This window comes from Entelurus aequoreus, linkage group LG21 (assembly GCF_033978785.1).
Source record: "Entelurus aequoreus isolate RoL-2023_Sb linkage group LG21, RoL_Eaeq_v1.1, whole genome shotgun sequence".
Taxonomy (NCBI): Eukaryota; Metazoa; Chordata; class Actinopteri; order Syngnathiformes; family Syngnathidae; genus Entelurus; species Entelurus aequoreus.
In genome coordinates, this window is record NC_084751.1 from 6,573,242 (window position 1) to 6,599,634 (window position 26,393).

The 26,393-nt window shown below is 43.0% G+C and overlaps 1 protein-coding gene across 3 annotated transcripts; it reads left to right on the forward strand.

Annotated features, from left to right (window-relative positions):
- The first annotated feature begins 3,293 nt into the window (after nucleotides 1–3,293).
- On the forward strand, nucleotides 3,294–26,355 carry LOC133638238 (microtubule-associated protein tau-like). 3 transcript variants are annotated; one of them, XM_062030636.1, is made up of 11 exons: nucleotides 3,294–3,756; nucleotides 4,684–4,756; nucleotides 7,356–7,390; nucleotides 7,452–7,512; nucleotides 7,615–7,871; nucleotides 9,873–9,965; nucleotides 10,033–10,125; nucleotides 15,767–15,848; nucleotides 16,882–16,988; nucleotides 23,981–24,081; nucleotides 24,552–24,719. In XM_062030636.1, exons 2-11 carry the CDS (start codon nucleotides 4,696–4,698, stop codon nucleotides 24,568–24,570), a joined length of 909 nt encoding a protein of 302 aa, XP_061886620.1. In that variant the 5' UTR covers nucleotides 3,294–3,756; nucleotides 4,684–4,695; the 3' UTR covers nucleotides 24,571–24,719. The 3 variants fall into 3 exon arrangements, with proteins under 3 accessions (XP_061886620.1, XP_061886618.1, XP_061886619.1); XM_062030634.1 differs by lacking the exon at nucleotides 23,981–24,081 and having other exon boundaries at nucleotides 3,298–3,756; nucleotides 24,552–26,355; XM_062030635.1 differs by lacking the exons at nucleotides 4,684–4,756; nucleotides 23,981–24,081 and having other exon boundaries at nucleotides 3,300–3,756; nucleotides 24,552–26,355.
- The last annotated feature ends 38 nt before the right edge of the window (nucleotides 26,356–26,393 follow it).

The window sequence follows — 26,393 nt, forward strand, 5'->3', positions numbered from 1 at the left end:
CAGTAGCCTGAGGCGCCGACCCCCACCCGACAGGCAGGCCCAGAACGTACCCCCAGAAATATACATACATATATATATACATACACATAAACATACACATGTACACATAAACGCACATACACATGCATACACATATATATACATACATACATACATACATACATACATACATACATACACACACACACATACACATACATATACACAGTTTGTCAGCCCCGACAACCACCACGCGCGCGCGCTGCCACCAGTCACAACATCAGCCACCCCCCTGCACCAGACCCAGCAGCCACGGGCGCCCACACCACAAACAAACGGCAGCAGAAACAGCAGCCACAACACCCACAGACAGCCAGCACCACCCAATCAAATCAAAGCGATCAAAAAATAAACCGCGACCGGCAACCACACGCCAACAGGATCACAGATACCAGCCAGCGCCAGCCCGCCAGCAAGCCCAAACGCCAACACGCAAACAAGAGACACCAACACCCCCCCCCCGCCAAGAGACCCCACCACCCCAACCCAAACCCGCACAAACACACCACCGCCCAAACAACCGAGACACAGTATCCAGACCAGACACGGGCGCCGCGCCGCCACCACATCAAGTCGCCAACAGAGACCCCACAGCGCAAGGTCGGGCCACACGGGCACGGACCCCACCCAACAGGAAGCGAGACCCGCGCGACGCCACACACAAATAAAAAAAAAAATTAAAAAAAAAAATATATATATATATATATACATACACATACATACATACATACATACATACACACACACACATATATATATATATACATACACATATATACACATAAAAAAATAAATAAATTAAAAAAAATAAAAATTAATAAAAGCCTGGCAGGCCACCAGAACGCAGTCCCCGGAATCCGCGCCGGCCGACGAGGCAATGAGGGGTGCGCCGAACCCCAACCCCCCCACATGCATGTGTACAAGGCCCCCAGAGTGTCTACTGTGTAGTTAAAATTAGGAGGTCAGCCATTACAGCCGACCTCCAGTCCCTATTGATGCGTGTACTGTAGCGTGAGTGAGATATGTATGCTTGTGGGAACTAATAATGCGATTAAAATTGGGGGACATCAAGGTCTTGGTGGGTCCCAACCAAGCCGAGCCCTCCAAATCCTAAGTGTCTAATATGCAGCTAAGATTGAGGGATGGCCGAGCAGGGGACAAGACAGGAGGACCGGAGCCCCATAGGAGGCATCCTCAACCCCCCGCCATGCCTCCCCGCAGGACAATCCCCCAAAGTCCTATATTTGTGTGACTGTGTGTGCTATAAGTAGGAGGAGTAGAGGGCCCGGACATCCCCCCCCAGTCCATGCGGCTGACAACCAGGAACTACGGCCAGGAAGCCGCCCCCCCCCCACGGCCCGTGACCCACACCAGACCACTTTAGCGTGACGTCACGCGAGCCCACCCCCCGCCAAACAAAGCCAGCCCCCGCCCGCCCCAACCCAACCCCGCAGAGCCCATACCAGCAACCAAACGCAGAAAAACTGCACAGCCCCATGCCCAATGCAAACACCGCATCCCGGCCATCCACACAGCAACGCACCCATACGAGTTCCGGCCAGGGGATGGTGCCCCCCAACTGGGGAAGAAGTCAATGCACCCCGTCCGCACGCCAGCCCCCAAACCAGCCGCCAAGCCAACGCCAGCCAGCCCCCACAACCCCACAAGCGCACAGATACCAGCCACAGTCCCCCAACCACTCCAACCCAACACAGCGACGCCAACCGCCGGCAGTACCACAGCAACCATCACCACCACCGCCCGTCCGCAGTACAAACACCCGCGGCCGCCGAAACCTGAAACAAAAAAAAAAGCGACCTACCCCGTAAACCACAACAACGCACACCCCCAGCTACCACAGAGGCCGCCAACCCACCTACCCCAACTCGTCCACATACAGGCCAATCGATCCACCGGACATCCACACCCATACACACACCTACACATACATACACACATACATACACACAAACACATATATGTATATACACATACATACACATACACACATGCATGCATATACACATACACACACATATATACACCTACATACATATACATATGCACACATATACACACACATACATACACCAAAACAAAACAAAAACAAAAAATATAAAAAATAAAAATAATAAATAAAATAAAATAAACCCTTTAAATTAAATAAAATAAAAATAAACATGAGGCCTGGTTGCCAACAGTGTCCAGCGCCACCAAACCCCGCAGCCATACCCGCACGTCCAGGCCCCCCCGCCCACCACCCACCAGGCACCCCATCCGGCAAAAAGCCATAAGGGCCCAGCCCCGCACCCACAGCCGGCATGCCATGGCATCTCTGCAGGCCTGGTGCCGCGATCGGCAATGCACACCGGGGCAGCGACACACACACATACACACACATACATACATACACACAGATTCCACCACACATACATACACACACACACACACACACACACACACACACACACACACACACACACACACACACACACACACACACACACACACACACACACACACACACACACACACACACACACACTCACACACACACACACGCACCTATATATACATGTATATAATTTAACAGAATAAATACAATTTATTAAATAGATAATTAAAAAAAAATATATATATAAGTATATATATAAATAAAATTAATAAATAAATAAGGGCGGAGTAAAACACAGGAGGGAGACCCCCGCAGGGCAGTCGGGCAGCACCGCCGGGGCCCCAACAAGGGAGGAAAGCAGCCCCCCCAACCCGGCACCAGGCAGGCACGCGTCATGACATTATTATTATTGTTGTTGTGTCATGTTATTATTATTGTTGTTGTGTTATACAATGTTGTTGTGTCATGTTATTTTAGTTGTTGTGTTATACAATGTTGTTGTGTCATGTTATTTTAGTTGTTGTGTTATACTATGATTGTTGTGTCATGTTGTTTCATCTTATTATTGTTGTTGTGTCATGTTATTATAGTTGTTGTGTTACACTATTATTGTTGTGTCCTAGTATTATTGCTGTTATATTGCGACCCTGAAAGGGACAAGCGGTAGAAAATGGATGGATGGAGGATATTGTTATCACGGTGTTGCATCGTGCAGTAAGAAGCGTGTCGTTGTGTACTTGTTGTTTTTCAAAGTTGTCATCATGATGCACACAAAAGTGTCTCCGCCCCTTTTTCCTTCCCGAATAGTGGGTCTGATGACGTCATCAGTGCTAGGCGCCACAGGGGCCAAGAAGACAGACGTCCTTTGACGTCGGCGGCCATCTTGTTGTCCAGCAGGGGACCAAGAAGAAGAAGAAGGAGAAAAAGAGGAAGAGGAAGAAGAAGAAGGAGAAGAAGAAAAAGGAGAAGAGGAAGAAGAAGAAGAGGAAGAAAAAGAAGAAGGAGAAGAAGAAGAAGGAGAAGAAGAAGAAGAAGAAGGAGAAAAAGAGGAAGAGGAAGAAGAAGAAGGAGAAGAAGAAAAAGGAGAAGAGGAAGAAGAAGAAGAGGAAGAAAAAGAAGAAGGAGAAGTAGAGGAAGAGGAAGAAGAAAGAAAGAAATAATAATAATCATCTTCCGACTCAGTTGAGCGCCAAGTCCAAGCGCGTGCACGGCCTCAGTGCAGGCGCGCCCCCCAGCGGCCGGAGCGCGCACGGCGAGGAGCAGCGAGTGCGCGCCCGGTGAGACCGCCGCTGAAGAGCAGACACGTCCGCGTGCACACTCAGGTAAGAAGAACCGAACCTTAATTCGCTCCAGTCGGAACCGAACCGTCGAACTCGCCGAAGAGGTCGCGTGCACGCGCATGAGCTCGGCCTCTGCATCTTTTCGCCTGACGTGCACGGGAGAGGTCGCGCGCGGACGTGTCACGCACACTTGGCGTGAAAAGGTGCGTGCGTGTTTGCGTGCACGTCGCCTTTTATTGAAGAAGCGCGGGCGTCGCTCGCTCGGCGCGTGCACGCGACAAAAAATGTCTCCATCCCTCGAGCACGTCGATCCTCGCGCCAACGTGCACGTCGCGCCTTTGTGTTCGTCTCACGCACGCGCTGCTTCCTTCTAGAACGCGAACAGGATCAGGTGCACGTGCACGTGACGACAATGTGATGGAGGCGCGTAACACCCCCGCCTTTGTTGACAGCTAGCCTGTTAGCTCGCTGCTAACATGACGTCATCGTGAGGTCACGTGACATGATTCCTGCTTCTGCAGGGGTGAAAGGTCAGCTTAGGCTCCGCCCACAGCAAACTGGGTCACAACCAATCGAGCAAAAGGGGGTCAAAGGGGGAGTGGTCAGATGGCGTTGATGATGTCATCAGAGGAAGCTCCGCCTCCTCCACATGTTAGCTGCCACAACGCCGAGGAGGAGGACGTGTGGTTGGCAAAGATGGCGTCGGCGCCATGATGGTCGCTTTAGCCATCTTGTGGGAGGTGAGGTTTGCCGGCGTGGTTACCACGGCAACCGTCAAGGCAAACAGGAAGTGACATCGTCACTATGACACGCCCCTCCCCCCAGCATGTGGAGCAGTTTATTTTGGGCTGGTGTCTATTTGAGGTCCGGCGGTAACACGACGCGTTGCTCCACCTCGTGTCCCTTCCACTACCTGTCTGTCAACTATGACATCACACCCGCTGACTCCGCCTCCTCTGTGCACGCCAGACCTCGCTCAGCATGGACTACACCACCGCAGCCAGCGCCACCATGAGCCTCAACGAGCACGTGCAGGTGACAGGTCAGTCATCTTTACAGGTCATGTGACCATGAGGCTCCGCCCCTTTAAAAGCTGCACTACAGATGGCCACGAGTGGGCGGGACTTCCATCTCATGCTTTAGTTTGCTTGTCACCTGTGCAACAACGACAATGATATCATAACCACCTGCATAATGACATGTATCGCACACGATATCACACACAAGTAAACACGCTGCGGGACTGCTTGTATCGCACACGATATCACACACAAGTAAACACGCTGCAGGACAGCTTGTATCGCACATGATATCACACACAAGTAAACACGCTGCAGGACAGCTTGTATCGCACACGATATCACACACAAGTAAACACGCTGCGGGACTGCTTGTATCGCACATGATATCACACACAAGTAAACACGCTGCATGACTGCTTGTATCGCACATGATATCACACACAAGTAAACACGCTGCGGGACTGCTTGTATCGCACATGATATCACACACAAGTAAACACGCTGCAGGACTGCTTGTATCACACATGATATCACACACAAGTAAACACGCTGCAGGACTGCTTGTATCGCACATGATATCACACACAAGTAAACACGCTGCAGGACTGCTTGTATCGCACATGATATCACACACAAGTAAACACGCTGCAGGACTGCTTGTATCGCACATGATATCACACACAAGTAAACACTCTGCGGGACTGCTTGTATCGCACATGATATCACACACAAGTAAACACTCTGCGGGACTGCTTGTATCGCACATGATATCACACACAAGTAAACACTCTGCGGGATTGCTTGTATCGCACATGATATCACACACAAGTGAACACGCAGCAGGACTGCTTGTATCGCATGAAAGTATTTATACTCATCAGAAGATTTATACTTATAAAAGTAATCAGAGTATTTATACCATGAAAGTATTCATACCCATGAAGGTATTTATACTAATCAGAGTATCTATGTTGAAAGTATTTATACTAATCAAAGTACTTATAGTACTATATAATCACAATAGTCATGACAGTATTTATACTAAAGTCAACCTGCTGCCATCTAGTGGAAGACAAAGTAAATGTCAAGTAACTTCTAGTCAAGCTGCTGCCATCTAGTGGCAGACAAAGTAAATGTCAAGTAACTTCTAGTCAAGCTGCTGCCATCTAGTGGCAGACAGAGTAAATGTCAAGTAACTTCTAGTCAACCTGCTGCCATCTAGTGGCAGACAAAGTAAATGTCAAGTAACTTCTAGTCAAGCTGCTGCCATCTAGTGGCAGACAGAGTAAATGTCAAGTAACTTCTAGTCAACCTGCTGCCATCTAGTGGCAGACAGAGTAAATGTCAAGTAACTTCTAGTCGAGCTGCTGCCATCTAGTGGCAGACAGAGTAAATGTCAAGTAACTTCTAGTCAAGCTGCTGCCATCTGGTGGCAGACAGAGTAAATGTCAAGTAACTTCTAGTCAAGCTGCTGCCATCTAGTGGCAGACAGAGTAAATGTCAAGTAACTTCTAGTCAACCTGCTGCCATCTAGTGGCAGACAGAGTAAATGTCAAGTAACTTCTAGTCAAGCTGCTGCCATCTAGTGGAAGACAGAGTAAATGTCAAGTAACTTCTAGTCAAGCTGCTGCCATCTAGTGGCAGACAGAGTAAATGTCAAGTAACTTCTAGTCAAGCTGCTGCCATCTAGTGGCAGACAGAGTAAATGTCAAGTAACTTCTAGTCAACCTGCTGCCATCTAGTGGCAGACAGAGTAAATGTCAAGTAACTTCTAGTCAAGCTGCTGCCATCTAGTGGAAGACAGAGTAAATGTCAAGTAACTTCTAGTCAAGCTGCTGCCATCTAGTGGCAGACAGAGTAAATGTCAAGTAACTTCTAGTCAACCTGCTGCCATCTAGTGGCAGACAGAGTAAATGTCAAGTAACTTCTAGTCAACCTGCTGCCATCTAGTGGCAGACAGAGTAAATGTCAAGTAACTTCTATTCAAGCTGCTGCCATCTAGTGGAAGACAGAGTAAATGTCAAGTAACTTCTAGTCAAGCTGCTGCCATCTAGTGGAAGACAGAGTAAATGTCAAGTAACTTCTAGTCAAGCTGCTGCCATCTAGTGGCAGAGTAAATGTCAAGTAACTTCTAGTCAAGCTGCTGCCATCTAGTGGCAGACAGAGTAAATGTCAAGTAACTTCTAGTCAAGCTGCTGCCATCTGGTGGCAGACAGAGTAAATGTCAAGTAACTTCTAGTCAAGCTGCTGCCATCTAGTGGCAGACAGAGTAAATGTCAAGTAACTTCTAGTCAAGCTGCTGCCATCTTGTGGCAGACAGAGTAACAGTTTAGAGGTGTTTGAATGGTTTGAGGTGCATGAAGAAGATTAAGATTAAAGATTAAAGTACCAATGACTGTCACAAGTGGTCGACCACCAGCCTGAAGAAGACCTGAGACTCTAGTCTGCCAATCCAGCCAAAGCTCTGGAAGGTGGAAGGACAGTTTTTGGAAGTCAGACCAGTTTGTCAGCTGGTCTTTTTGTTCTTTGCGACACATACACACCTGCCAGACACACCTGTCAGCTTGTAAATGTGCAGGTGAGGTGGACTCACCTTCTGGTCTTGTCTTCCCCGTGCAGCTTCTGCCAAGATGGAGAACGGCGCCGTGGACAAGGTACGTGTTTGGGTCCTTCAGCGAGGTGAGGAAGACCACTCACAGCTCGGTTGTCTTGCAGAATGTCGCAGGCCTCAAGTCACAAACCTGTGGAAGCAAGGTGGCTGCCAGACCTCAGCCAGGTATGGCAACTAGACTCCGCCCACCCCATTCAGTGCAAAGAAAATCAAGTCTTGATCCAGGACTTTCCATTCTTTGAATCCTGTTGCTGTCCCGGGTTTCAGACGTGACCAGTGGGCAAAGCAGTCCCGGCACTCCCAAGTCCCCTTCCAGTCAGGCACTCCCTGGAAAGTCAGTGGGCGACGCCCACAAAGTAAAGAAGGTGGCGGTTGTCCGCAGTACACCCAAGTCACCAGGTTCCCTGAAGAGTCGCCCCCCGGCTCCCCTGGCTGCCGCCACCACACCTGTACCCGACTTGAAAGGCGTCAAGTCCAAGATCGGATCAACAGAAAACATCAAGCACCAGCCGGGCGGCGGAAAGGTAACCTTGTGGGCGGAGCATAACAGACCAGTCCAGGGGTGCCCAAGTGTTTCTCACTGAGGGCCCCAGATCAATGGATGTGGGGGCCATTTTGATAGTTTTCACCTTGAAAACCAGAACGATATACAGATTTTAAAGACCTAGAACATAAACAATGCTGAAGAGCCAACGCCCAACTCAAATGCTAACAGTTAGCACGATGGCCAGATAGTGTTAATATGAGCAAAATGAGCTAAAAAAGCTAGCATGCTTACAGTTAGCATGAGTGAAATCTAAAAATCTATGGTCTTGGAATGACTTTCAAAAAGGTCTGAGCTTACCTGAACTCCTCTCGGTTCTCGTGGGACTTGTTTGTACTTAAACGTGATTGTTTTGGACCAGTCTCCAGTTTTTATGTTAATGTTGTAAGTCAATCAATCAATCAATCAATCAATCAATCAATCAAAGTTGACTTCTATAGCCCTTAATCACAAATGTCTCAAATGGCTGCACAAGCCACAACCACATCCTGGGCTCAGATCCCACATCAGGGCAAGGAAAAACTCAACCCAATGGGATACAATGAGAAACCCTGGAGGGGACCGCAGATGTGGGGACCCCCCTCCCCTCAAGTGGATCTAGTTAATAGTGTGAGAGCCCAGTCCATAGTGGATCTAACATAATAGTGTGAGAGTCCAGTCCATAGTGGATCTAACATAATAGTGTGAGAGTCCAGTCCATAGTGGATCTAACATAATAGTGTGAGAGTCCAGTCCATAGTGGATCTAACATAATAGTGAGAGAGTCCAGTCCATAGTGGATCTAACATAATAGTGTGAGAGTCCAGTCCATAGTGGATCTAACATAATAGTGTGAGAGTCCAGTCCATAGTGGATCTAACATAATAGTGTGAGAGTCCAGTCCATAGTGGATCTAGTTAATAGTGTGAGAGTCCAGTCCATAGTGGATCTAGTTAATAGCGTGAGAGTCCAGTCCATAGTGGATCTAACATAATAGTGAGAGTCCAGTCCATAGTGGATCTAACATAATAGTGAGAGTCCAGTCCATAGTGGATCTAACAAAATAGTGAGAGTCCAGTCCATAGTGGATCTAACATAATAGTGTGAGAGTCCAGTCCATAGTGGATCTAGTTAATATTGTGAGAGTCCAGTCCATAGTGGGACCACCAGGGGATCATCTTGAATGGAGACATAAGGTGTGGTCCATCCTGGGTCCAGACTTTGAACAGCTAGCGCTTCATCTGTGGTCATCTAATAACCTCTCCACACAGGAGAGGGGGCCACAGAGCAGAAAAAGAGAAGTGGCAGATCAACTGGTCTAAAAAGGGGTCTATTTAAAGTATACAAATGAGTTTTAAGATGGGACTTAAATGTTTCTACTGAGGTAGCATCTCTAACTGTTACTGCTAGAACATTCCAGAGTACTGGAGCCCCAATAGAAAACACTCTATAGCCCGCAGACTTTTTGTGGGCTCTGGGAATCACTAATAAGTTCTTAGAACTTAGATTTGTGTCCGGGTGTTGTTGTCACTTTGTTTTGCTGCCCTCTTGGCCAGCTCACTCGTGGAAAAGAGATTTCAATCTGTCTAAATAAAGGATACTGGTTGATTGATTGATTGAATGATATCACACTGAGGTGTGTACCTGCTAAATAAGCTAAAAACAACTAGCGTGCTAACTGTAGAATGCGTTAAGTAGCAAAATATATCACTCTGAGATGTGTTGCTGAAAAATGTCTTTAAAATGCTAACATTAGCATGCATCAAGTAGCAAAATATGACTGAGGTGTTTACCTGCAGAACCAGGTTTAAAACAAGTTAGCATGCTAACGTTGGCATGCTAACCTAGATGTCATACGTCAAGTGACAGTAATATCATGTATCTGACGCTGCAAAATGAGCAGAAAAGCTAACATGCAAGCCGTTCAAAAGTTAGCAGCAGGTTGGACACCCCTGGTCTCGGGTCTCTGAGGACCCTGGTGCAAACCTGCTCTTTTCGGCAGGTGCATATCCTGGACCAAAAGGTGGACTACAGCACCGTGCAGTCAAAGTGCGGCTCCAAGGCCAACCTCAAACACGTGCCCGGTGGCGGCAACGTGAGTGACCATCGCTAGCTCCAGCTGGCCCCGCCCACTTTAAGTCCCGTCTTCCTTCTGGCTGCAGGTTCAAATCCTGGACAAGAAGATGGACATAACAGGGGTGCAGTCCCGGTGTGGCTCCAAGATCAACATGAAGCACACGCCAGGAGGCGGCAAGGTGAGGAGACAGGAGGGTTCACTCTTTCTGGTGGACTATAGTCATGTCCAGTCTAAGTCTGGCTCCATGTTCCTGGTGGACTATAGTCATGTCCAGTCTAAGTCTGGCTCCGTGTTCCTGGTGGACTATAGTCATGTCCAGTCTAAGTCTGGCTCCGTGTTCCTGGTGGACTATAGTCATGTCCAGTCTAAGTCTGGCTCTGTGTTCCTGGTGGACTATAGTCATGTCCAGTCTAAGTCTGGCTCCGTGTTCCTGGTGGACTATAGTCATGTCCAGTCTAAGTCTGGCTCCGTGTTCCTGGTGGACTATAGTCATGTCCAGTCTAAGTCTGGCTCTGTGTTCCTGGTGGACTATAGTCATGTCCAGTCTAAGTCTGGCTCTGTGTTCCTGGTGGACTATAGTCATGTCCAGTCTAAGTCTGGCTCCGTGTTCCTGGTGGACTATAGTCATGTCCAGTCTAAGTCTGGCTCCGTGTTCCTGGTGGACTATAGTCATGTCCAGTCTAAGTCTGGCTCTGTGTTCCTGGTGGACTATAGTCATGTCCAGTCTAAGTCTGGCTCTGTGTTCCTGGTGGACTATAGTCATGTCCAGTGTAAGTCTGGCTCCGTGTTTCTGGTGGACTATAGTCATGTCCAGTCTAAGTCTGGCTCTGTGTTCCTGGTGGACTATAGTCATGTCCAGTCTAAGTCTGGCTCTGTGTTCCTGGTGGACTATAGTCATGTCCAGTCTAAGTCTGGCTCTGTGTTCCTGGTGGACTATAGTCATGTCCAGTCTAAGTCTGGCTCTGTGTTCCTGGTGGACTATAGTCATGTCCAGTCTAAGTCTGGCTCTGTGTTCCTGGTGGACTATAGTCATGTCCAGTGTAAGTCTGGCTCCGTGTTTCTGGTGGACTATAGTCATGTCCAGTCTAAGTCTGGCTCTGTGTTCCTGGTGGACTATAGTCATGTCCAGGCTAAGTCTGGCTCCGTGTGCCTGGTGGACTATAGTCATGTCCAGTCTAAGTCTGGCTCCGTGTTCCTGGTGGACTATAGTCATGTCCAGTGTAAGTCTGGCTCCGTGTTTCTGGTGGACTATAGTCATGTCCAGTCTAAGTCTGGCTCCGTGTGCCTGGTGGACTATAGTCATGTCCAGCCTAAGTCTGGCTCTGTGTTCCTGGTGGACTATAGTCATGTCCAGTCTAAGTCTGGCTCCGTGTTCCTGGTGGACTATAGTCATGTCCAGTCTAAGTCTGGCTCCGTGTTCCTGGTGGACTATAGTCATGTCCAGTCTAAGTCTGGCTCCGTGTTCCTGGTGGACTATAGTCATGTCCAGTCTAAGTCTGGCTCTGTGTTCCTGGTGAACTATAGTCATGTCCAGTCTAAGTCTGACTCTGTGTTCCTGGTGGACTATAGTCATGTCCAGTCTAAGTCTGGCTCTGTGTTCCTGGTGGACTATAGTCATGTCCAGTGTAAGTCTGGCTCCGTGTTTCTGGTGGACTATAGTCATGTCCAGTCTAAGTCTGGCTCTGTGTTCCTGGTGGACTATAGTCATGTCCAGTCTAAGTCTGGCGCTGTGTTCCTGGTGGACTATAGTCATGTCCAGTCTAAGTCTGGCTCTGTGTTCCTGGTGGACTATAGTCATGTCCAGTCTAAGTCTGGCTCTGTGTTCCTGGTGGACTATAGTCATGTCCAGTCTAAGTCTGGCTCTGTGTTCCTGGTGGACTATAGTCATGTCCAGTGTAAGTCTGGCTCCGTGTTTCTGGTGGACTATAGTCATGTCCAGTGTAAGTCTGGCTCCGTGTTTCTGGTGGACTATAGTCATGTCCAGTCTAAGTCTGGCTCCGTGTGCCTGGTGGACTATAGTCATGTCCAGTCTAAGTCTGGCTCCGTGTTCCTGGTGGACTATAGTCATGTCCAGTGTAAGTCTGGCTCCGTGTTCCTGGTGGACTATAGTCATGTCCAGTCTAAGTCTGGCTCCGTGTTCCTGGTGGACTATAGTCATGTCCAGTCTAAGTCTGGCTCCGTGTTCCTGGTGGACTATAGTCATGTCCAGTCTAAGTCTGGCTCCGTGTTCCTGGTGAACTATAGTCATGTCCAGTCTAAGTCTGGCTCCGTGTTCCTGGTGGACTATAGTCATGTCCAGTCTAAGTCTGGCTCTGTGTTCCTGGTGGACTATAGTCATGTCCAGTCTAAGTCTGGCTCCGTGTTCCTGGTGGACTATAGTCATGTCCAGTCTAAGTCTGGCTCCGTGTTCCTGGTGGACTATAGTCATGTCCAGTCTAAGTCTGGCTCCATGTTCCTGGTGGACTATAGTCATGTCCAGTCTAAGTCTGGCTCCGTGTTCCTGGTGGACTATAGTCATGTCCAGTCTAAGTCTGGCTCCGTGTTCCTGGTGGACTATAGTCATGTCCAGTCTAAGTCTGGCTCCGTGTTCCTGGTGGACTATAGTCATGTCCAGTCTAAGTCTGGCTCCGTGTTCCTGGTGGACTATAGTCATGTCCAGTCTAAGTCTGGCTCCGTGTCCCTGGTGGACTATAGTCATGTCCAGTCTAAGTCTGGCTCCGTGTTCCTGGTGGACTATAGTCATGTCCAGTCTAAGTCTGGCTCCGTGTTCCTGGTGGACTATAGTCATGTCCAGTCTAAGTCTGGCTCCGTGTGCCTGGTGGGCTATAGTCATGTCCAGGCTAAGTCTGGCTCCGTGTGCCTGGTGGACTATAGTCATGTCCAGGCTAAGTCTGGCTCCGTGTGCCTGGTGGACTATAGTCATGTCCAGTCTAAGTCTGGCTCCGTGTGCCTGGTGGACTATAGTCATGTCCAGTCTAAGTCTGGCTCCGTGTTCCTGGTGGACTATAGTCATGTCCAGTCTAAGTCTGGACTAAAAGTGACGATGTGTTAAAGAGAGTCGGAAACAAAGCCACAGGACATGATCATATTCCCAGCATTGCCCCAATGGTTGCTCATATCACCAACTTGTCCATCAATCAGTGTCAGAATTCAACTTGTCCATCAATCAGTGTCATGTCCTACAAGAATTGAAGCTAGTGAGAATATCACTTTTGTATAAAAAAGGAAAGAAACTACCGCCATGTTTCCACCCTTTGCTCCATCTCAAAGGTTCTAGAGAAGTTCTTATATCAGCAAATAGATCCTACACTATCAAATCACCAGCTCCTATTCCAATTTCAATCAGGATTGAGAAAATGACACTCCAGCGATACTGTACATGCCTACTGTACCTAAGTGACTAGATCCTAGATACATGCCTACTGTACCTAAGTGACTAGATCCTAGATGCATGCCTACTGTACCTAAGTGACTAGATCCTAGATACATGTCTACTGTACCTAAGTGACTAGATCCTAGATACATGCCTACTGTACCTAAGTGACTAGATCCTAGATACATGCCTACTGTACCTAAGTGACTAGATCCTAGATACATGCTTACTGTACCTAAGTGACTAGATCCAAATACATGCCTACTGTACCTAAGTGACTAGATCCTAGATACATGCCTACTGTACCTAAGTGACTAGATACATGCCTACTGTACCTAAGTGACTAGATCATAGATGCATGCCTACTGTACCTAAGTGACTAGATCCTAGATACATGCCTACTGTACCTAAGTGACTAGATCCTAGATACATGCCTACTGTACCTAAGTGACTAGATCCTAGATACATGTCTACTGTACCTAAGTGACTAGATCCTAGATACATGCCTACTGTACCTAAGTGACTAGATCCTAGATACATGCCTACTGTACCTAAGTGACTAGATCCTAGATACATGCCTACTGTACCTAAGTGACTAGATCCTAGAGAGATAGACATGGGTAAGTTATTCCACACAGTTAACCACTACTAATCAATGCTGTTGAGCTTTTGACAAAGTGGATGAAATCTCACCTTGAGGATAGAGAACAGGTGAACAGGTGAACAGGTGAACTGTCCAGGTGAGCTGTGGTGTCCCACAGAGAACATTCTGGGACCATTGTTGTTCTAGATTGACATGAACCACATGACCTCAGCATGTAACAGTAATGTGTTCCTGTTGGTGGAACATTCTGCCATCCTGGCCTGGGACACGTTGAAGGTTGAAAGTGCACCATAAGTCAGACCTGTCTCTGGCTTAACCATAACAAACACCTGTCACCACACCTGGGTAAAATACAGTCCATCCTAACAAACACCTGTCACCACACCTGGGTAAAATACAGTCCATCCTAACAAACACCTGTCACCACACCTGGGTAAAACACAGTCCATCCTAACAAACACCTGTCACCACACCTGGGTAAAATACAGTCCATCCTAACAAACACCTGTCACCACACCTGGGTAAAACACAGTCCATCCTAACAAACACCTGTCACCACACCTGGGTAAAACACAGTCCATCCTAACAAACACCTGTCACCACACCTGGGTAGAACACAGTCCATCCTAACAAACACCTGTCACCACACCTGGGTAGAACACAGTCCATCCTAACAAACCACACCTGGGTAAAACACAGTCCATCCTAACAAACTGTCACCACACCTGGGTAGAACACAGTCCATCCTAACAAACCACACCTGGGTAAAACACAGTCCATCCTAAACTGTCACCACACCTGGGTAAAACACAGTCCATCCTAACAAACACCTGTCACCACACCTGGGTAGAACACAGTCCATCCTAACAAACACCTGTCACCACACCTGGGTAGAACACAGTCCATCCTAACAAACTGTCACCACAGCTGGGTAAAACACAGTCCATCCTAACAAACGGTCACCACACCTGGGTAGAACACAGTCCATCCTAACAAACTGTCACCACACCTGGGTAGAACACAGTCCATCCTAACAAACCGTCACCACACCTGGGTAGAACACAGTCCATCCTAACAAACTGTCACCACACCTGGGTAGAACACAGTCCATCCTAACAAACTGTCACCACACCTGGGTAAAACACAGTCCATCCTAACAAACACCTGTCACCACACCTGGGTAGAACACAGTCCATCCTAACAAACACCTGTCACCACACCTGGGTAGAACACAGTCCATCCTAACAAACTGTCACCACAGCTGGGTAAAACACAGTCCATCCTAACAAACGGTCACCACACCTGGGTAGAACACAGTCCATCCTAACAAACTGTCACCACACCTGGGTAGAACACAGTCCATCCTAACAAACCGTCACCACACCTGGGTAGAACACAGTCCATCCTAACAAACTGTCACCACACCTGGGTAGAACACAGTCCATCCTAACAAACTGTCACCACACCTGGGTAGAACACAGTCCATCCTAACAAACTGTCACCACACCTGGGTAGAACACAGTCCATCCTAACAAACTGTCACCACACCTGGGTAGAACACAGTCCATCCTAACAAACCGTCACCACACCTGGGTAGAACACAGTCCATCCTAACAAACTGTCACCACACCTGGGTAGAACACAGTCCATCCTAACAAACTGTCACCACACCTGGGTAGAACACAGTCCATCCTAACAAACCGTCACCACACCTGGGTAGAACACAGTCCATCCTAACAAACTGTCACCACACCTGGGTAGAACAGAGTCCAGTGTGACAAGAGTGGTGTTGGCGTCAGGTAAAGAGTGCATGGTAGTGATGGTGGGTGTTGTTGTTTTCAGGTCCACATCGTGCACAAGAAGGTGGACGTGAGCAGTGTGACGTCCAAGTGTGGATCCAAAGACAACATCCGTCACAAACCAGGTGACCACACACCTCACTCACTAGACTTATATCTTGCATAGCATTCTGATCACCATTAGGAACATGATTATGACTATGATTATGACTATGAGTATGACTATGATTATAACTGACTATGATTATGACTATGATTATAACTGACTACGATTATGACTGACTATGATTATGACTGACTATGACTGATTATGACTATGATTACAATTATGACTATGATCATGTTTATAACTATGATTATGACTGACTATGATTATGACTGATTATTACTATGATTATGACTATGCTCATGTTTATGACTATGATTATGATCATGATTATGACAATCTTTACGATTATGACTGACTATGATTATGACAATGACTATGATTATAACTGATTATTACTATGATTACAATTATGACTTTGATCATGTTTATGACTATGATCATGATTATGACAATCTTTACGATTATGATTTTGATTATGAATATGATTATGACTGATTATGACTATGATTACAATTATGCCTATGATTATGATCATGTTTATGATTATGATCATGATTATGACAATCTTTACGATTATGATTCTGATTATGGCTAGAATTCCGATCATGATTATGACTATGATTCTGATTCTGAGTCTGATTATCATTCTGATTCAGATTATGACTATGATTGTGATTGTGACTATGACTATGATCAGGATTGTGATGGTGACTATGATCAGGATTGTGATTGTGACTATGATCAGGATTGTGATGGTGACTATGATCAGGATTGTGATTGTGACTATGATCAGGATTGTGATGGTGACTATGATCAGGATTGTGATGGTGACTATGATCAGGATTGTGATTGTGACTATGATCAGGATTGTGATGGTGACTATGATCAGGATTGTGATGGTGACTATGATCAGGATTGTGATGGTGACTATGATCATGATTGTGATTGTGACTATGATCAGGATTGTGATGGTGACTATGATCAGGATTGTGATTGTGACTATGATCAGGATTGTGATGGTGACTATGACTATGATCGTTATTGTTGAGGCGGTGGTAACGTGGAGATCAAGAATGAGAAGCTGGAGTTCCGTGTTCAGTCCAAGGTGGGATCTCTCAACAACATCGGCCATGTTCCTGGAGGCGGTCAGAGGAAGGTATGTATTCTGCACATGCACATCATCATATAATGTACGTTCTCTGCACACTGTCATCATAATAATCATCAAAATAATAATAATGTACGTTCTCTGCACAGTATTGTAATATCAACCATCATATTTACCACACATCATCATAATAATAATAATAATAATGTACGTTCCCTGCACAGTATTGTAATATCAACCATCATATTTACCACACATCATAATAATAATAATGTACGTTCTCTGCACAGTATTGTAATATCAACCATCATATTTACCACACATCATAATAATAATAATGTATGTTTTCTGCACAGTATTGTAATATCAACCATCATATTTACCAAACATCATAATAATAATAATTATAATAATGTCAACACAAAATGTTTTGTTGTTACATTTTCTTGCATCTTCTGCCGATGAAAAGCATGATATATTTATTACATTATTCACATGTATTATGTACTTCATATTACAGTATTTAAAGAGATTTGTACTAGAATACATATACTACAGTATTACATTTATTTGAAACATCATATTACAGTATTTGAATATATTATATAATATTAAAATATTTATATATATTCTATTTATTGCATACATCATATTACAGTTTTTAAAGATAGTAGTTATACTACAAGATAGTATAAAAATATATTACATTTAGAATATTACATAATAAATATATTACATCATATTACAGTATTGTAAGATATTACATTCATTGTATCACATGATGAATATTACAGTATTGTAAGATATTACATTTATTATATTACATCATATTGCAGAATTGTAAGATATTCCATGTATTATATTACATCATAAATATATTACAGTATTGTAAGATATTCCATGTATTATGTTACATAATAAATATATTACAGTATTGTAAGATATTCTATGTATTATATTATATCATAAATGTATTACAGTATTGTAATATATTCCATAACAACCATTCAGGAAATGGAAGTGTCTGCATGGTGGTCCAGTGGTTAGCATGTTAGCATGTAGGAGAAGCTGTGTGGAGTTGGCATGTGTCAATGATTGTTCACACATGTGTCCTGTGATTGGCTGCTGACCCCGCCTCTCAGCACAAGTCAGCTGTGATTGGCTGCTGACCCCGCCTCTCAGCACAAGTCAGCTGTGATTGGCTGCTGACCCCGCCTCTCAGCACAAGTCAGTTGTGATTGGCTGCTGACCCCGCCTCTCAGCACAAGTCAGTTGTGATTGGCTGCTGACCCCGCCTCTCAGCACAAGTCAGCTGTGATTGGCTGCTGACCTGTGACCTGCCAATGGCTGTAAAAAGGGACTAATATTGAAGTATTTTTAAAAACTGATTATAGTCATTAAAGAAGGATTGAGTGTAAAGACTACATCATATTATAGTCATTAAAGAAGGATTGAGTGTAAAGACTACATCATACTTTAGTCATTAAAGAAGGATTGAGTGTAAAAGCTACATCATACTATAGTCATTAAAGAAGGTTTGAGTGTAAAGACTACATCATATTATAGTCATTAAAGAAGGCTTGAGTGTAAAGACTACATCATATTATAGTCATTAAAGAAGGATTGAGTGTAAAGACTACATCATATTATAGTCATTAAAGAAGGATTGAGTGTAAAGACTACATCATATTATAGTCATTAAAGGGTTGAGTGTAAAGACTACATCATATTATAGTCATTAAAGAAGGCTTGAGTGTAAAGACTACATCATATTATAGTCATTAAAGAAGGGTTGAGTGTAAAGACTACATCATGTTATAGTCATTAAAGAAGGCTTGAGTGTAAAGACTACATCATATTATAGTCATTAAAGAAGGCTTGAGTGTAAAGACTACATAATATTATAGTCATTAAAGAAGTATGGGGTGTAAAGACTACATCATATTATAGTCATTAAAGAAGGAGTGAGTGTAAAGACTACATCATATTATAGTCATTAAAGAAGGGTTGAGTGTAAAGACTACATCATATTATAGTCATTAAAGAAGGGTTGAGTGTAAAGACTACATCATACTATAGTCATTAAAGAAGGAGTGAGTGTAAAGACTACATCATATTATAGTCATTAAAGAAGGGTTGAGTGTAAAGACTACATAATATTATAGTCATTAAAGAAGGGTTGAGTGTAAAGACTACATCATATTATAGTCATTAAAGAAGTATTTAGTGTAAAGACTACATCATATTATAGTCATTAAAGAAGGAGTGAGTGTAAAGACTACATCATATTATAGTCATTAAAGAAGGGTTGAGTGTAAAGACTACATCATATTATTGTCATTAAAGAAGGGTTGAGTGTAAAGACTACATCATATTAGTCATTAAAGAAGGAGTGAGTGTAAAGACTACATCATATTATTGTCATTAAAGAAGGAGTGAGTGTAAAGACTACATCATATTATAGTCATTAAAGAAGTATTGAGTGTAAAGACTACATCATATTATAGTCATTAAAGAAGGAGTGAGTGTAAAGACTACATCATATTATAGTCATTAAAGAAGGATTGAGTGTAAAGACTACATCATATTATAGTCATTAAAGAAGGAGTGAGTGTAAAGACTACATCATATTATAGTCATTAAAGAAGGAGTGAGTGTAAAGACTACATCATATTATAGTCATTAAAGGATTGAGTGTAAAGACTACATCATATTATAGTCTTTAAAGAAGGAGTGAGTGTAAAGACTACATCATATCATAGTCATTAAAGGGTTGAGTGTAAAGACTACATCATACTATAGTCATTAAAGAAGGAGTGAGTGTAAAGACTACATCATATTATAGTCATCAAAGAAGGGTTGAGTGTAAAGACTACATCATATTATAGTCATTAAAGAAGGGTTGAGTGTAAAGACTACATCATATTATAGTCATTAAAGAAGGAGTGAGTGTAAAGACTACATCATATTATAGTCATTAAAGAAGGCTTGAGTGTAAAGACTACATCATATTATAGTCATTAAAGGAGTGAGTGTAAAGACTACATCATATTATAGTCATTAAAGAAGGGTTGAGTGTAAAGACTACATCATATTATAGTCATTAAAGAAGGGTTGAGTGTAAAGACTACATCATATTATAGTCATTAAGGAAGGAGTGAGTGTAGAGACTACATCATATTATAGTCATTAAAGAAGGAGTGAGTGTAAAGACTACATCATATTATAGTCATTAAAGGAGTGAGTGTAAAGACTACATCATATTATAGTCATTAAAGAAGGTTTGAGTGTAAAGACTACATCATATTATAGTCATTAAAGGATTGAGTGTAAAGACTACATCATACTATAGTCATTAAAGAAGGAGTGAGTGTAAAGACTACATCATATTATAGTCATTAAAGAAGGGTTGAGTGTAAAGACTACATCATATTATAGTCATTAAAGAAGGAGTGAGTGTAAAGACTACATCATATTATAGTCATTAAAGGGTTGAGTGTAAAGACTACATCATATTATAGTCATTAAAGAAGGATTGAGTGTAAAGACTACATCATATTATAGTCATTAAAGGGTTGAGTGTAAAGACTACAACATATTATAGTCATTAAAGGAGTGAGTGTAAAGACTACATCATATTATAGTCATTAAAGAAGGGTTGAGTGTAAAGACTACATCATATTATAGTCATTAAAGAAGGATTGAGTGTAAAGACTACATCATATTATAGTCATTAAAGGGATGAGTGTAAAGACTACAACATATTAGTCATTAAAGGAGTGAGTGTAAAGACTACATCATATTATAGTCATTAAAGAAGTATTGAGTGTAAAGACTACATCATATTATAGTCATTAAAGGAGTGAGTGTAAAGACTACATCATATTATAGTCATTAAAGAAGTATTGAGTGTAAAGACTACATCATATTATAGTCATTAAAGGAGTGAGTGTAAAGACTACATCATATTATAGTCTTTAAAGAAGGAGTGAGTGTAAAGACTACATCATATTATAGTCATTAAAGGGTTGAGTGTAAAGACTACATCATACTATAGTCATTAAAGAAGGAGTGAGTGTAAAGACTACATCATATTATAGTCATTAAAGAAGGGTTGAGTGTAAAGACTACATCATATTATAGTCATTAAAGAAGGGTTGAGTGTAAAGACTACATCATATTATAGTCATTAAAGAAGGGTTGAGTGTAAAGACTACATCATATTATAGTCATTAAAGAAGGAGTGAGTGTAAAGACTACATCATATTATAGTCATTAAAGAAGGAGTGAGTGTAAAGACTACATCATATTATAGTCATTAAAGAAGGAGTGAGTGTAAAGACTACATCATATTATAGTCATTAAAGAAGGATTGAGTGTAAAGACTACATCATTATATAGTCATTAAAGAAGGCTTGAGTGTAAAGACTACATCATACTATAGTCATTAAAGAAGGAGTGAGTGTAAAGACTACATCATATTATAGTCATTAAAGAAGGATTGAGTGTAAAGACTACATCATACTAGTCATTAAAGAAGCAGTGAGTGTAAAGACTACATCATATTATAGTCATTAAGGAAGGAGTGAGTGTAAAGACTACATCATATTATAGTCATTAAAGAAGGATTGAGTGTAAAGACTACATCATATTATAGTCATTAAAGAAGGGTTGAGTGTAAAGACTACATCATATTATAGTCATTAAAGAAGGATTGAGTGTAAAGACTACATCATATTATAGTCATTAAAGAAGGAGTGAGTGTAAAGACTACATCATATTATAGTCATTAAAGAAGGATTGAGTGTAAAGACTACATCATATTATAGTCATTAAAGAAGGATTGAGTGTAAAGACTACATCATATTATAGTCATTAAAGAAGGCTTGAGTGTAAAGACTACATCATATTATAGTCATTAAAGAAGGATTGAGTGTAAAGACTACATCATACTATAGTCATTAAAGAAGGAGTGAGTGTAAAGACTACATCATATTATAGTCATTAAAGAAGTATTGAGTGTAAAGACTACATCATATTATAGTCATTAAAGGATTGAGTGTAAAGACTACATCATATTATAGTCATTAAAGAAGGTTTGAGTGTAAAGACTACATCATATTATAGTCATTAAAGAAGGATTGAGTGTAAAGACTACATCATACTATAGTCATTAAAGAAGGAGTGAGTGTAAAGACTACATCATATTATAGTCATTAAAGAAGGATTGAGTGTAAAGACTACATCATATTATAGTCATTAAAGGGTTGAGTGTAAAGACTACATCATATTATAGTCATTAAAGGAGTGAGTGTAAAGACTACATCATATTATAGTCATTAAAGAAGTATTGAGTGTAAAGACTACATCATATTATAGTCATTAAAGGAGTGAGTGTAAAGACTACATCATATTATAGTCATTAAAGAAGGGTTGAGTGTAAAGACTACATCATATTATAGTCATTAAAGAAAGTTTGAGTGTAAAGACTACATCATATTATAGTCATTAAAGGAGTGAGTGTAAAGACTACATCATATTATAGTCATTAAAGAAGGGTTGAGTGTAAAGACTACATCATATTATAGTCATTAAAGAAGGGTTGAGTGTAAAGACTACATCATATTATAGTCATTAAGGAAGGAGTGAGTGTAGAGACTACATCATATTATAGTCATTAAGGGAGTGAGTGTAAAGAGTACATCATATTATAGTCATTAAAGGAGTGAGTGTAAAGACTACATCATATTATAGTCATTAAAGAAGGTTTGAGTGTAAAGACTACATCATATTATAGTCATTAAAGAAGGGTTGAGTGTAAAGACTACATCATACTATAGTCATTAAAGAAGGAGTGAGTGTAAAGACTACATCATATTATAGTCATTAAAGAAGGATTGAGTGTAAAGACTACATCATATTATAGTCATTAAAGGGTTGAGTGTAAAGACTACATCATATTATAGTCATTAAAGAAGGATTGAGTGTAAAGACTACATCATATTATAGTCATTAAAGGGTTGAGTGTAAAGACTACATCATATTATAGTCATTAAAGAAGGGTTGAGTGTAAAGACTACATCATATTATAGTCATTAAAGAAGGATTGAGTGTAAAGACTACATCATATTATAGTCATTAAAGGGTTGAGTGTAAAGACTACATCATATTATAGTCATTAAAGGGTTGAGTGTAAAGACTACATCATATTATAGTCATTAAAGAAGGATTGAGTGTAAAGACTACATCATATTATAGTCATTAAAGGGTTGAGTGTAAAGACTACATCATATTATAGTCATTAAAGAAGGGTTGAGTGTAAAGACTACATCATATTATAGTCATTAAAGAAGGATTGAGTGTAAAGACTACATCATATTATAGTCATTAAAGGGTTGAGTGTAAAGACTACATCATATTATAGTCATTAAAGAAGGATTGAGTGTAAAGACTACATCATACTATAGTCATTAAAGAAGGAGTGAGTGTAAAGACTACATCATATTATAGTCATTAAAGAAGGATTACATCATAGAAGGAAAAGTTTCCCTCATCTTGTTCATCACTACTGGACTCTCTCACTTCCTGCACTCACCATTAGCATTTCCTCTAACTCTTTTTATTATTGTTGATTTATTTCATCTAACACTTTTTATTGTTTATTTATTTCCTCTAACACTTTTTGTTTATTTATTTCCTCTAACACTTTTTGTTTATTTATTTCATCTAACACTTTTTATTATTGTTTATTTCATCTAACACTTTTTATTGTTTATTTATTTCATCTAACACTTATTGTTGATTTATTTCATGTAACACTTTTTATTATTGTTTATTTCATCTAACACTATTATTTCATGTACCACTTTTTTAATTGTTTATTTCATGCACCACTTCCTATGAGCATGCATGACTTGTTATGATTTCTTCATGTCCTACTTTCTATTTTCAGTTTCACTTTCAGTTGATTTCTGTCAGTGTTTGATTCCATCACGTTTTGTTTTTGTTGCACGCCCCTCCCCCTTCCTGGCGCCGTGTAGCGAGCGAAGGGGACGCCAGGCGAGTGCAGCCCCTCCATCCCCTCCCCCCCTCTGTCACCCCAGACTGAAGCCCCCCCTTCCCCCAAAGATGGAGGAGAGCAGTAAGTACCAACGTGTCTTCACTTCACCCCCATGACATCTTTTTCTTACGTTTTGTCATTCCAGCCTTTGTCCTTCCATTTCATTAACACACCTTCGTCCATGCAGTTCCTTGGCTGGACAGTTGGGGGCAGTACCTAGGTTGGATGCCTTAAATATGTATAAATACAATGATTTATATATATATATATATATATATATATATATATATATATATATATATATATATATATATATATATATATATATACACACATATACATACACATGTATACATATTTATATATCTATATACAAATATATATATGTACACACCAGGGTTGTACAGTATAGCAGTATTAGAATACATATAGTGTGACATTTTGATACGTCCCTAAGTGTTATGTCTGGAGTATGATCCTGTGTAGATGTTTACAGTGGAAGTGAAGAGTGTAGATGTTAGATGGCGTCACGTGTCCATACCTGTGCACAGATCGAGAGCCACAAACTGACCTTCCGTGAGAGCGCCAAGGCCCGCACTGACCACGGCGCAGAGATCGTGTCGTTGGAGGACTCCCCCCAGCAGCTCAGCACCGTGTCTTCCTCCGGAAGTCTCAACATGGCCGACCCCCCGCAGCTCTCCACGCTGGCCGACCAGGTGAGCGCCTCGCTGGCCCAGCAGGGTCTGTGAGCGTCGGCCTGCCTTCCTCCTCCTCCTCGTCTCCTCACTGGACTTTTTGTCATCGCCATCACTGTACGCCATCCAGCTGTTAAGACGCATCCCCGACTGTCCCTATCAAGTCCTACTGTACGCCATCCAGCTGTTAGACGCATCCCCGACTGTCCCTATCAAGTCCTACTGTACGCCATCCAGCTGTTAGACGCATCCCCGACTGTCCCTATCAAGTCCTACTGTACGCCATCCAGCTGTTAGACGCATCCCCGACTGTCCCTATCAAGTCCTACTGTACGCCATCCAGCTGTTAGACGCATCCCCGACTGTCCCTATCAAGTCCTACTGTACGCCATCCAGCTGTTAGACGCATCCCCGACTGTCCCTATCAAGTCCTACTGTACGCCATCCAGCTGTTAGACGCATCCCCGACTGTCCCTATCAAGTCCTACTGTACGCCATCCAGCTGTTAGACGCATCCCCGACTGTCCCTATCAAGTCCTACTGTACGCCATCCAGCTGTTAGACGCATCCCCGACTGTCCCTATCAAGTCCTACTGTACGCCATCCAGCTGTTAGACGCATCCCCGACTGTCCCTATCAAGTCCTACTGTGCGCCATCCAGCTGTTAAGACGCATCCCCGACTGTCCCTATCAAGTCCTACTGTGCGCCATCCAGCTGTTAGACGCATCCCCGACTGTCCCTATCAAGTCCTACTGTGCGCCATCCAGCTGTTAGACGCATCCCTGACTGTCCCTATCAAGTCCTACTGTACGCCATCCAGCTGTTAGACGCATCCCCGACTGTCCCTATCAAGTCCTACTGTACGCCATCCAGCTGTTAGACGCATCCCCGACTGTCCCTATCAAGTCCTACTGTGCGCCATCCAGCTGTTAGACGCATCCCGCGGGCAGAAGTTGGCTCCAGTTTGTGTACACGTGTTGAAGAGCATGTCGTCTTGGGGCACATTTAAGGTCGCCATGACGACAAAAAGTGTTTTTATGGTGAAAGTTGTTTGACTTGTGTTTCGGTGCTACTTGGGTGGACGGAGAATGCCAACTAGCGAAAGTAACCTCCCTCTCCGTCCAGCAGGGTGCAGTACTTCACCCTCGCTAGCGAAAGTAACCTCCCTCTCCGTCCAGCAGGGGGCAGTACTTCACCCTCGCTAGCGAAAGTAACCTCCCTCTCCGTCCAGCAGGGGGCAGTACTTCACCTTCGCTAGCGGAAGTAACCTCCCTCTCCGTCCAGCAGGGTGCAGTACTTCACCCTCGCTAGCGAAAGTAACCTCCCTCTCCGTCCAGCAGGGGGCGGTACCTTCCTTTGCGTTACTTCCTGTAGTAACACTGGCTAATTGACGAGCTACCTACTGTTCCGTGTGGCACATTTCCTTTTATTTGAAGCATATTCGTCGGTCTTTCTAAAAAGCGTTTTTAACCACTGAAGTTCCCGCTCTTGCGTCACTTCCTGCATGGGTGACAAAAGTAGTGTTTAGAAGAGAGGAGGTGCATGCTGACTCCTGGGAACGTGACTCACCTTTTGTACACAGCGTGTTGCCAATGTGATTGTTGTGACTCCACTAATGACTTGTTGCTGGATGTTTGGAAATAAAGGCGAAGTCACTGAGCCTCCTTTCTTTTGTCAGCACAGATAAGCAGAGCAAT